Source organism: Labeo rohita, chromosome 18, assembly GCF_022985175.1.
Source record: "Labeo rohita strain BAU-BD-2019 chromosome 18, IGBB_LRoh.1.0, whole genome shotgun sequence".
NCBI classification, from domain to species: domain Eukaryota; kingdom Metazoa; phylum Chordata; class Actinopteri; order Cypriniformes; family Cyprinidae; genus Labeo; species Labeo rohita.
In genome coordinates, this window is record NC_066886.1 from 26444249 (window position 1) to 26456272 (window position 12024).

The window sequence follows — 12024 nt, forward strand, 5'->3', positions numbered from 1 at the left end:
ATTAATTCATTTTTTAAAAAACATTAATTTATTTTAAAGACATTTTAATGATTTAGTTGTTGACATTGTTTATTGTGGATTTATTTACTGACACTTATTTATTATTTTTATATTTCATTTTATGGACACTTTTAGTAACATTTTTATTATTTATTTTTAAAAGTAAAAAGTAAAAGGTCCTATAATGATAACCTAATAAATTATATTTTAGGATATACAGTATAAAACACACAACAAATTTACTAAATCTTTAACCAAAATTTAAATGAAAACAGAAAATGCATAAATAAAATCTAATTCAAAATATGAACAAAAACTGGAAATGTATATCAGTGATATCAAAATAACACTGTTGCAACATCATTTTTTTTTTTCATTCTATCTAATAGCATCTGCGTTTGTTTGTGTGTTAGACATTGACGAGTGTTTGGACGAGCTGCAGTGTCCTGGTCAGCAGTGCTTGAATTCTCCGGGTTCGTATAAGTGTGTTCCCTGCAGAGACGGACACAGCATGCAGAACGGACGCTGCTCAGGTTAGACAAGCCTCCAAATACAGACCAAAACCACAGGCATTTTCCAGGCATCTGACTCACCGGGTTAGGTTTAATCTGTGTAAATACTTTAATCGGTGCATACTTTCAAGTCATCCTGCAGTTCCTTGAGTGCAAACAGCTGCTTTGTTGGCGAATCTTAACACCATCATGCCACAGAAAAAAAAGGGATGTAGTGCAGAAAGTTCGCTTTGGCAAATGAACGCCATCAAATGTGTCAAAGCTTCGTTCGTCCAGGGAAAGACTCACACTCGCTCTATCGCTCCTTCCTTCCGTTTTGTTGAAGAGTGCGGTGTGAAAGACAGCGTATGGCCTACAGATGGCAGGACTCAGATCTCAGCCATGTGTTTGGGCACAGTTATCTACATCCGCCTGAAGTTTCAATCATGGTGACAGTGAGAAAGGTGTCCGGGTCAAAGGACATTAAATAAATTATAAAAAACGTTATATATACTACAGCAAACTAGCATAAAAAATGTCGATAACACTTTACAATAATGCTCATTAGTTAACTACATTAGTTAACATGAACTAAGAATGAACAATACTTCTACAGCATTTAATATTAATTTCAGCATTTACTAATGCATTATTAAAAACAAACGTTGTATTTGTTAACATTAGTTAATGCACTGTGAACTAACATGAACAATGAACAACTGTTTTTATTAACTAGATGAATACATACAGGTGCATCTCAATAAATTAGAATGTCGTGGAAAAGTTCATTTATTTCAGTAATTCAACTCAAATTGTAAAACTCGTGTTTTAAATAAATTCAGTGGACACAGACTGAAGTAGTTTAGGTCTTTGGTTGTTTTAATTGTGATGATTTTAGCTCACATTTAACAAAAACCCAACAAATTAGAATACTTCATAAGACCAATAAAAAAAATAGTGAATTGTTGGCCTTTTGAAAAGTATGTTCATTTACTGTATATGTACTAAGTACTTGGTAGGGGCTCCTTTTGCTTTAATTACTGCCTCAATTTGGCGTGGCATGGAGGTGATCACTCTGTGGCACTGCTGAGGGGGTATGGAAGCCCAGGTTTCTTTGACAGTGGCCTTCAGCTCATCTGCATTTTTTGGTCTCTTGTTTCTCACTTTCCTCTTGACAATACTCCATAGATTCTCTATGGGGTTCAGGACTGGTGAGTTTGCTGGCCAGTCACGCACACCAACACCATGGTCATTTAACCAACTTTTGGTGCTTTTGGCAGTGTGGGCAGGTGCCAAATCCTGCTGGAAAATGAAATCATCTTTAAAAAGCTGGTCAGCAGAAGGAAGCATGAACTGCTCTAAAATTTCTTGGTAAATGGGTGCAGTGACTTACTTAAGCAGGTGACATTGCACCCCAAATCATCACAGACTGTGGAAACTTAACACTGGACTTCAAGCAACTTGGGCTATGAGCTTCTCCACCCTTCCTCCAGACTCTAGGACCTTGGTTTCCAAATGAAATACAAAACTTGCTGTCATCTGAAAAGAGGACGTTGGACCACTGGGCAACAGTCCATTTCTTCTTCTTCTTAGCCCATGTAAGACGCCTCTGATGTTGTCTGTGGTTCAGGAGTGGCTTAACAAGAGGAATACGACAACCGTAGCCAAATTCCTTGACACGTCTGTGTGTGGTGGCTCTTGATGCCTTGACCCCAGCCTCAGTCCATTCCTTGTGAAGTTCACCCAAATTCTTGAATCGATTTTGCTTGACAAGCCTCTTAAGGCTGCGGTTCTCTCGGTTGGTTGTGCATCTTTTTCTTCCACACTTTTTCCTTCCACTCAACTTTCTGTTAACATGCTTGGATACAGCACTCTGTGAACACTTATTTATTTATGTTACTGACATGTTAAGATTGATTTGTTGACATTTTAATTATTTAATTATATTTTTCGAATGCTTTTAATTAATTCGTTTTTTAAAAACATTTATTTTAAAGACATTTTAATGATTTAGTTGTTGACATTGTTTATTGTGGATTTATTTACCGACACTTATTTATTATTTTTATATTTAATATTATGGACACTTTTAGTAACATTTTTATTATTTATTTGTTGACATATTTATTTATTGACACATTTTATAATTAATTTATTTACATATTTTTTTTATTTTAATTTTAATTTTTATTCATTAGATGCTTGTAATGGAAAATGTATTTATTACTGTGGCACTCAAAGTCTTCCACAGTCTTATATAGATGTCTTAAAGGCACAGTGTAGCAAAAAGCAGCCAGTTTAATTCAGAGAGTCAAAAAGAGGGTGTAAAATGGTCATGGAAACTAAATTGTGAACATGAACAGGTGAAATATTAAAAAAATAAAACACACATAAAACAAAGAGAAACTTTTAATAATTTTACTCGTTTGACTTTCCTGAGGTTATGTTATTATTTTAATCATTTATTTATTTGATGTTGATATTGACCATACCTACTGGCAAATTAATTAATTGATTTATGTATTTATTTATTTATTTGATAATAATTTTATTGGCACATTTTACGTTTATTGTACTAACAATACTTTTAATAAACTTTATTTTTTTGAAACATTTATTTATTTGACATTTCCATTTCAGTATTTAGTGACACATTGCGTTATTTTTTAAACATATTTGCATTATTTTTCACACATTTTATGATTTACTTATTTTATTTTAAAAAATAAATAATAATAATATAATAATCATTTTATTGACATATTTCATTATATATTTATTTAAAAATCAGCCTGTTTAATTCAAAAAGTCAAAAAGAGAGTGTAAAATGTTTGTGAAAATTAAATTGCGACTATTTTTCAAGCAAAAAGCTTGACTGACATTATAAGGGAGCTACAAGGTAGAAGATGATGTGATGAAGTATGATATACATAGCAGACTCAACTCATAGTTCATGTTGTCAGCCAAATATTACATTAATAAAAGCACAGCTTTTGTTTTAGCATCATCACAGCAAGTCTTTCTTGTTTGTTTTCCTTTCAGACATTGATGAATGTGTGAGTCCTAACGTGTGTGGCCTGCAGAGCATGTGCGTGAACACGGATGGCTCGTACCGCTGCGACTGTTTACCAGGGTACAGAGCGGCAGGGCCGCGACGCCAGTGCCGAGGTCAGAGAAACATTAAATTCACTTCTCATCAGTCCATCACTGTATGTTCTCTTTAGCCCGATCAGCTGCTTACAGTGTGTCATTTTTCAGATACAAGTTTTTTTAACACATTTCTCCTATATATACACACCATCCTTTCACCCTCAGACATTAACGAGTGTCTGGAAGGAGATTTCTGCTTTCCGAGTGGAGAGTGTATGAACACAGACGGATCATATAAGTGTGTTTGCGCGCAAGGCTACAAGAGCGCCGTTAATGGGACTTCCTGCCAAGGTATGACAGCAGATGTGATGCATAGCCAACATCAAGCTGCCATTTTTCACAAAATGTGTCGGGAAAAATAGTTTATAGCATATCTGGTGTTTTTTAGCGACCTTGGATGTAGATTGTTGTTTTAAATTTCTTCGTTTGACATTAGGTAATGTATCAACCTCTCAAATGTAAAATGTTCCTTAATTCTTGGATGGAACGATTCTGTTCGCATAACTGCATTAGTCAAACAGCTGAAGCAAGCATTTCTCCTTTCAACACGTCCACCACACACCCTATTAGATAAAATCAAGATGCAGGATAATTGTGGAGTATGCGATAAAGGGAAACATCTGCATCTCATACTCTTATATTGTAGGTGTTTTTTTTTTTCTTTTGTTTGTTTGTTTTTTAACTATTTATTTTATTGTCATATTCCATTCTTTATTTTTTAAATTAATGTTTAAAAAATATATATTTTTGAATTACTTTTTAATTATTTATTTGTTGATATTTATTCGCGCATATTTTCAATTATTATTTATTTACACTGACCAAAATTATAAACGCGACACTTTTGTTTTTGCCCCTATTTTTCATGAGCTGAACTCAAAGATCTAAGACTTTTTGTATGTACACAAAAGGCCTGTTGTTCACAAATCTGTCTAAATCTGTGTTAGTGAGCACTTCTCCTTTGCCGAGATAATCCATCCACCTCACAGGTGTGGCATATCGAGATGCTGATTAGACAGCATTATTATTGCACAGTTGTGCCTTAGGCTGGCCACAATAAGGCCACTCTAAAATGTGCAGTTTTACTGTATTGGGGGCGTCCGGGGGGTCAGTATCTGGTGTGACCATCATTTGCCTCACACAGTGCAACACATCTCCTTCGCAAAGAGTTGATCAGGTTGTTGATTGTGGCCTGTGGAATGTTGGTCCACTCCTCTTCAATGGCTGTGCGAAGTTGCTGGATATTGGCAGGAACTGGAACACGCTGTCGTATATGCCGATCCAGAGCATCCCAAACATGCTCAATGGGTGACATGTCCGGTGAGTATGCTGGCCATGCAAGAACTGGGATGTTTTCAGCTTCCAGGAATTTTGTACAGATCCTTGCAACATGGGGCCATGCATTATCATGCTGCAACATGAGGTGATGGTCGTGGATGAATGGCACAACAATGGGCCTCAGGATCTCATCACGGTATCTCTGTGTATTCAAAATGCCATCAATAAAATGCATCTGTGTTCGTTGTCCATAACATACGCCTGCCCATACCATAACCCCACCGCCACCATGGGCCACTGGATCCACAATGTTGACATCAGCAAACCGCTCACCCACACGACACCATACACGCTGTCTGCCATCTGCCCTGTACAGTGAAAACCGGGATTCATCTGTGAAGAGAACACCTCTCCAAAGTGCTAGACGCCATCGAATGTGAGCATTTGCCCACTCAAGTCGGTTATTGCAACAAACTGCAGTCAGGTCGAGACCCCGACGAGGACGACGTGCATGCAGATGAGCTTCCCTGAGACGGTATCTGACAGTTTGTGCAGAAATTCTTTGGTTATGCAAACCGATTGCAGCAGTTGTCCGGGTGGCTGGTCTCAGACGATCTTGGAGGTGAAAATGCTGGATGTGGAGGTCCTGGGCTGGTGTGGTTACATGTGGTCTGCGGTTATGAGGCTGGTTGGATGTACTGCCAATTTCTATGAAACGCCTTTGGAGACGGCTTATGGTAGAGAAATGAACATTCAATTCACGGGCAACAGCTCTGGTGGACATTCCTGCAGTCAGCATGCCAATGTGTGATAAAACTCCATATTTTACAGTGGCCTTTTATTGTGGCCAGCCTAAGGCACACCTGTGCAATAATCATGCTGTCTAATCAGCATCTTGATATGCCACACCTGTGAGGTGGATGGATTATCTCGGCAAAGGAGAAGTGCTCACTAACACAGATTTAGACAGATTTGTGAACAATATTTGAGAGAAATAGGCCTTTTCTGGACATAGAAAAAGTCTTAGATCTTTGAGTTCAGCTCATGAAAAATGGGGGCAAAAACAAAAGTGTTGCGTTTATAATTTTGGTCAGTGTATTTATTTAAAATTATTAATTTACATGTGTTTATTATTTTAATTGTTATTTATTTACATTTTATAAATGCTTTTACAATTATTTCAACTTTAATTAAAAAAAATGATTTATTTACTGGCACTTATTTACTTTTTTAAAATTATTATTTATTTACATTTTGTGGACAATTTTATGATTTATTTGTTGACATATTTATTTATTGACACATTTTATAATTTTTATTTACAATTTTTATTTTTATTTAAATTTTAATGAAAAAATGTACTTATTACTATGGCACTCAAAATCCTGCATAGTTTTACATAGATGTCTTAAAGGTACAGTATAGCGAAAAGCAGTCAATTTAATTCAGAGGATCAGAAAGAAGATGTAAAATGTTCAGTAATTTGGCTCATCTGACATTCCTGTTTATAATGTTTTGTATGTAGGAGACTCATCATATTATTGCGCAGTTATCTGGTCTTCCTGTTCCTGTGAATTCTGCTCAGTCTGAATTATCTAGAGCAGAGCATAAATGTTGTGAGACTGAGGTTTGCTGATGGCCACTGCGTGGGATGATGTCATGATTTGTGTGTGTTTCCAGATGTGGACGAGTGTGTTCAGGAGGGAGTTTGTCAGGACGGCCGCTGCATCAATACTGAGGGATCATTCCTGTGCCACTGCCAAACCGGCTTCACCACCAACCCAGAGAGAACAGCCTGCCTGGGTAAAACACACACACCCAACAAATGTTACTTGTATCTCAACATTTGTATGGGTTTTATTATGGAAACATTAAAGCGCTATGTTACAATTTCTTACATACATACATACATTTTAAAAAGTAGCATATATGAAGAAAGCAGATATGATATGAATGAAGCTGTTATATGAATTTCTTTGACAATGTTTCAATTCTACTTCCTTAATTGAATGGACAACAAATAAAAAAAAATGATTTGACACCTAATAAAGCTGTTCTCAGATTATGTAAATTTATTTTTTTTAAAACGTGCATTTCAAATTACAGTAAAATTAATAGTATTCATGGTTATCAAGCTATTCATTTTATGGCCTGGATCATAAATCTCTTAACCACTTTTTTTTTTAAAGAAATTGTTTTGTTACAATGATGATGTTGGCAAATAAAATAAAATTAAATACAATTAAATACAATTAAATTAAATTAAATTAAATGTTTAAAAATAAAAATTGTGGAATCCTGCACCTGACATAAAGAGGGAAAAAACCAACCAACCAAGCAAAAAACATACATAAAAAATAAAATAAAATACATAAATGAAGTAGTAATAAAATATATGGCCCTGATTTTAAACTAAACTAGAGATGCAACTAAAGCCATACTATTTTTTAAAGAAAATTCTAAATATGTTTATTAAATAATTAATAAAAAATAAAATAAAATAAAATAAAATAATTTCTTTAAAAAAAAAATAAAATAAAATTTGGAACCCTGCACATGACATGAAGAGAGAGAGAGAGAGAGAGAGAGAGAGAGAGAGAGAGAGAGAGAGAGAGAGAGAGAGAGAGAGAGAAATTACAAATTAGTGCAAAATTGTTATGATTTAACTAAACTAAACTAAACTAATAAAAATGTTTACAAATAAAAATTGTGGAACGCTGCACCTGACATGAACATGGAAAAACAAACAAACAAACAAATAAAAAAACATAAACAAAAAAATCTAATAAAATACATACATAAAGTAAACAAAAAAATATATGGCCCTGATTTTAAATTAAACTAGAGGTGCAACTAAAACCATACCTTTTTTTTTTTTAAGAAAATTATTTTTTTCCATAAAATAATTCATAAAACATAAAATAAAATAACTTCTTTAAAAATGGAGAAAGAGAGAGAGAGAAAACATATTGTGGCCAAATTAAATAAGAGACAAATTAGTACAACATTGTTATGCATTAAACTAAACTAAACTAAACTAAACTTAAATAAAATAAAATAAAATAAAATAAAATAAAATAAAATAAAATAAAATAAAATAAAATAAAATAAAATAGAAATTTCTAAAAATAAAAATTGTGGAACCCTGCACCTGACATAAAGGGGAGGAAAAAAAATGTGGCAAGATTAAATGAGGAATAAATTCGTGCTACATTGTTATGATTTAACTAAGACAAGAAAATAAATGAATAAAACGTGGCCATAAAATAAAATTATATATATATATATATATATATATATATATATATATATATATATACACACACACACACACAAACAAAACAGATATGGTCCTTATTTTACATTAAAGTAGAGATGCAACTAAAACCATACAATTTTTTTAAGAAAATATTTTTTTTTAATTAAATAATTCATAAAAAAAAAAAAATATATATATATATATAGATAGATAGATAGATAGATAGATAGATAGATAGATATAGATATATAGATATAGATATAGATATAGATATAGATATATAGACAGAGAGAGAAATTGTAAATTGAACTAGTTGATTAATTAATAGGTAATTGAACAAATTATTTAATTAATTTAAAACTAGGGAATAATATAATGTATTAAACAAAAAAATATAATTAATAAAAAGGAAAATAGAAAAGATGGCTACAATTTACTTGGAATTTAAATCAGGGAACAAATGAATACAAACTGGCATAGAAATAATTTTTTAAATTCAATGCAGTTTAATTATTAGGGAAAATATTCACAGTAGTAATTTCTTAAAGTCTTAAAGTAATTTCTCTGGGCAGATTAAACTTTCCAGCACTCTTTAAAAAAGGAGAAAGTCATTACAGAGACATAATAAAAAGCAATTATAATATAATTTGAAACTAGAATGATAGTTTTCATATTTTCCCCTTTGCTCTTTATTTGTGCTTCAAATCTGACCTTAATAGAAGAAGCTCCCATAGGGCTAGTAAAGTGTTTCTGTGTCACAAACGCTGCCATCACGCACGGATGAGTGTGTATGTAGGGCAGATCTCAGCTGAGGCCGTTTCCTCCTGCAGATGTGAACGAGTGTTTGGACTCGGAGGGACTGGTGTGCGGATCCCAGCGCTGTGAGAACACCATCGGCTCTTTCCGCTGCGTGGCGTCATGCGAGCCCGGATACCACATCACCGCCACAGGAGAGTGTGTGGGTGAGTCTTACAGACAGTAAATCACACCAACACACTAACACACACACTCGTCCAGAATGACAGTGAGGTCTCTCTCGCAGACATTAACGAGTGCGCTAACGAGACGGTGTGCGGACATCACGCCTTCTGCCAGAATCTGATCGGCACGTATCATTGTCTGTGTGACCAGGGATATGAGTCCACAGGCAACGGACAGATGTGTGTGGGTGAGTCCATGTTTGCAGAAAAACAAGTGGTGAAAAACAAGTGCACTTCAGCATATTTTAAAAAAAGAGACTTTATGTAGAAATATTGTACTTTAAGAGAATATACTATAGAAGTGTGAACTGGGTGTATTTGTTTTCTGACACTTACAATTAAATAAAAATATATTATAGTTCAAATTTATATTAAATGCAGACAGTTGAATTTAAGAGTGCTTTCTGAACCATTTAAGTAGGACTTCAGTACATCTTTATGTGCAATTTCAGTAACACTTTGCAATAAGGTTCATTAGTTAACATGAACTAAGAATGAACAATACGTCTAGAGAATTTATCAATCTTAGTTCATTTTAATTTCCACATTTACTAATGCATTAGTAACATCAAAACTTGTGCTTGTTAACATTACTTAATGCACTGTGAACTAACATGAACTAACAATGAATGATTGTATTTCCATTAACTAACCATAACAAAGATTAATAAACTGTTTATTCATGTTAGTTAATACATTAACTTACATGAACTAATGGAACCTTATTGTAAAGTGTTGCTGTAATTTCATAATTACTTCTATTGTTTTTGAAATCATGTCAGTTATATTGAAACTTTTGTGTTATATATCTAAATACATTTGTAATTATTTGTATAAAATAAAATAAAATAATAAAATGAAATAAAAAAACTTAGAATGAATAAAAATCCTCCATGAATTAAAGGGATTAAAAAATAAAATAAAATAATGAATTAGTACCTATTGCCACAATTTAACTAAAATTGTGTAAAATTTAATGTATAAATCGTGGGGATTATTTCTTAATTTCCGCCACTATATCTACTTTTTCTTCTGCATGTCATTTGTGTTGCTCGGTATTAATGAAATGAAGTAAAATAAAATAAATTTGTAATTACACGTTTTTTTATTATTATTAAAAATATAATGGATTTAAATGTACTTTAACATATTACAATATTACAAAGTCTACAAAATGGCCATGATATGTAGTTTTTCTTGCGCATATCATGTGCTTGGTATAAAATAAAAAGGAAATCAAAAATAAAATAAAATAAACTTAGTACAACATTGCCACAATTTAACTAAAAAAAAGGGAAAGAATTAATAAAAACTCTCCCTGAATTAATAAATTATGGGAATTATTTCTTAATTTGCGACCATATGTTTTTTTTTTCTGCCATGTGTTGCTCAGTATTAATAAAATTAAATTAAATTAAATTAAATAATGAATTAGTAAATAAGGGCCACAATTTACCTAAAATTGTGTAAAATTCAATGCATAAATTGTGGGATTATTTCTTAATGTCATGTGTGTTGCTCAGTATTAATGAAATAAAATAAAATAAAATTAATTTGGAATTACACATTTTTTAATTAAAAAATAAAATGGGTTTAAATACACTTTCAAAGTAACAAAAAATAAATAAATAATCAATAATTTAACATATTACAATATTACAAAGTGCACTTTTTAAAAGTCATCTTAAATGGCCGCGATATGTAGTTTTTCTTGCGCATATCATGTGCAGGGTATAAAATAAAAAGGAAATAAAAATAAAATAAAATAAAAACTTAGTACAACATTGCCACAATTTAACTAAAAAGAGGGAAAGAATGAATAAAAATTCTCTGTGAATTAATAAATCGTGGGAATTAATTCTTACTTATACTTTAAAGTAAAAGTTTATTTTTATTTTATTATTTCATTTCATTTCATTTCATTGTATTTTATTGTATTTTATTTTATTGAAGTGTACATAAGTGTGTCAAACACAGTCATTAAATGTCTCTCTTCATGTCACTTAAGTAGCCTTTCTTTCATTAATATTATCTACAAGTACAGTTAAAAAAAAATAAAAACACTTTTAATATTTGAAGTTCACTAGAAGTGCACATTTCGTACACTTAAGCACACTTTAGTCTGGTTTCACAGACAGGGCGTAGAGTAAACCAGGATTAGGCCATAGTTCAATTAGGATATTAAAGTACTTTTTATAAACATACCTTAGAACAAAACATTACTGCTGTGCATCTTGAGACAAAACAAGGGCACTGACATATTTCAAGTTTCTTTCAGCTGAAACAGTTCAGACTTCAAGTTTAGACTGGGACTAGGCTTAAGCCTTGTCTGTGAAACGGGGGGTTTAAGTTTAAGTTAAAGCTTAGTTTATTCTTAGAAGCTGTGTTTTTTTCTGTTTAACCTCTCTGTGTCTTTTTCTACACAGACATAAATGAGTGTGAGACGATGCAGGGTGTGTGTGGGTCCGCACGCTGCTGGAACGTCGAGGGCTCGTTCACGTGTGAGTGCGAGAACGGACAGGAGGAATTTGACCCGCTCGCAGGCCAGTGTGTGAACAGAGAAAGCGCAGGTAACACACAAACCCACACTGTACTCGATCTCCAGCAGGGGCATATTTACTCTGTTTCATTGCTGCCCTCTACTGGTCGTACTACAACTACTGCTAATAACAATGATGATGAAAATGATAATAGTATTAGTAAGTTAATTTTATATTGCTGTGACAAAGGTGCTTTACGTAGCATAAACATATACTTATCAAACAATATAACAACAAACACAATACCTCTGTTCCAAAAACAAGTCTGCTGAATACTTTCTGTTACTTGCTGTACATAGGCAGCTAGTTAATAGTGAGAACTATCT

At 32.9% G+C, this 12024-nt stretch overlaps 1 protein-coding gene across 3 annotated transcripts in view; it reads left to right on the top strand.

The window, feature by feature from the left end:
* Positions 1 to 12024, top strand: part of LOC127180589 (latent-transforming growth factor beta-binding protein 4) — a 117165-nt gene that overhangs the window by 90829 nt on the left and 14312 nt on the right. For 2 of the 3 annotated variants that reach the window (XM_051134725.1, XM_051134726.1), the window contains 7 exons: positions 414 to 533; positions 3534 to 3659; positions 3807 to 3932; positions 6600 to 6722; positions 9009 to 9140; positions 9221 to 9346; positions 11585 to 11728. In XM_051134725.1, the coding sequence (XP_050990682.1) occupies positions 414 to 533; positions 3534 to 3659; positions 3807 to 3932; positions 6600 to 6722; positions 9009 to 9140; positions 9221 to 9346; positions 11585 to 11728 (897 nt within the window). The remainder of the gene's footprint in view (positions 1 to 413; positions 534 to 3533; positions 3660 to 3806; positions 3933 to 6599; positions 6723 to 9008; positions 9141 to 9220; positions 9347 to 11584; positions 11729 to 12024) is intronic. The other variant, XM_051134728.1, reaches the window with a different exon arrangement.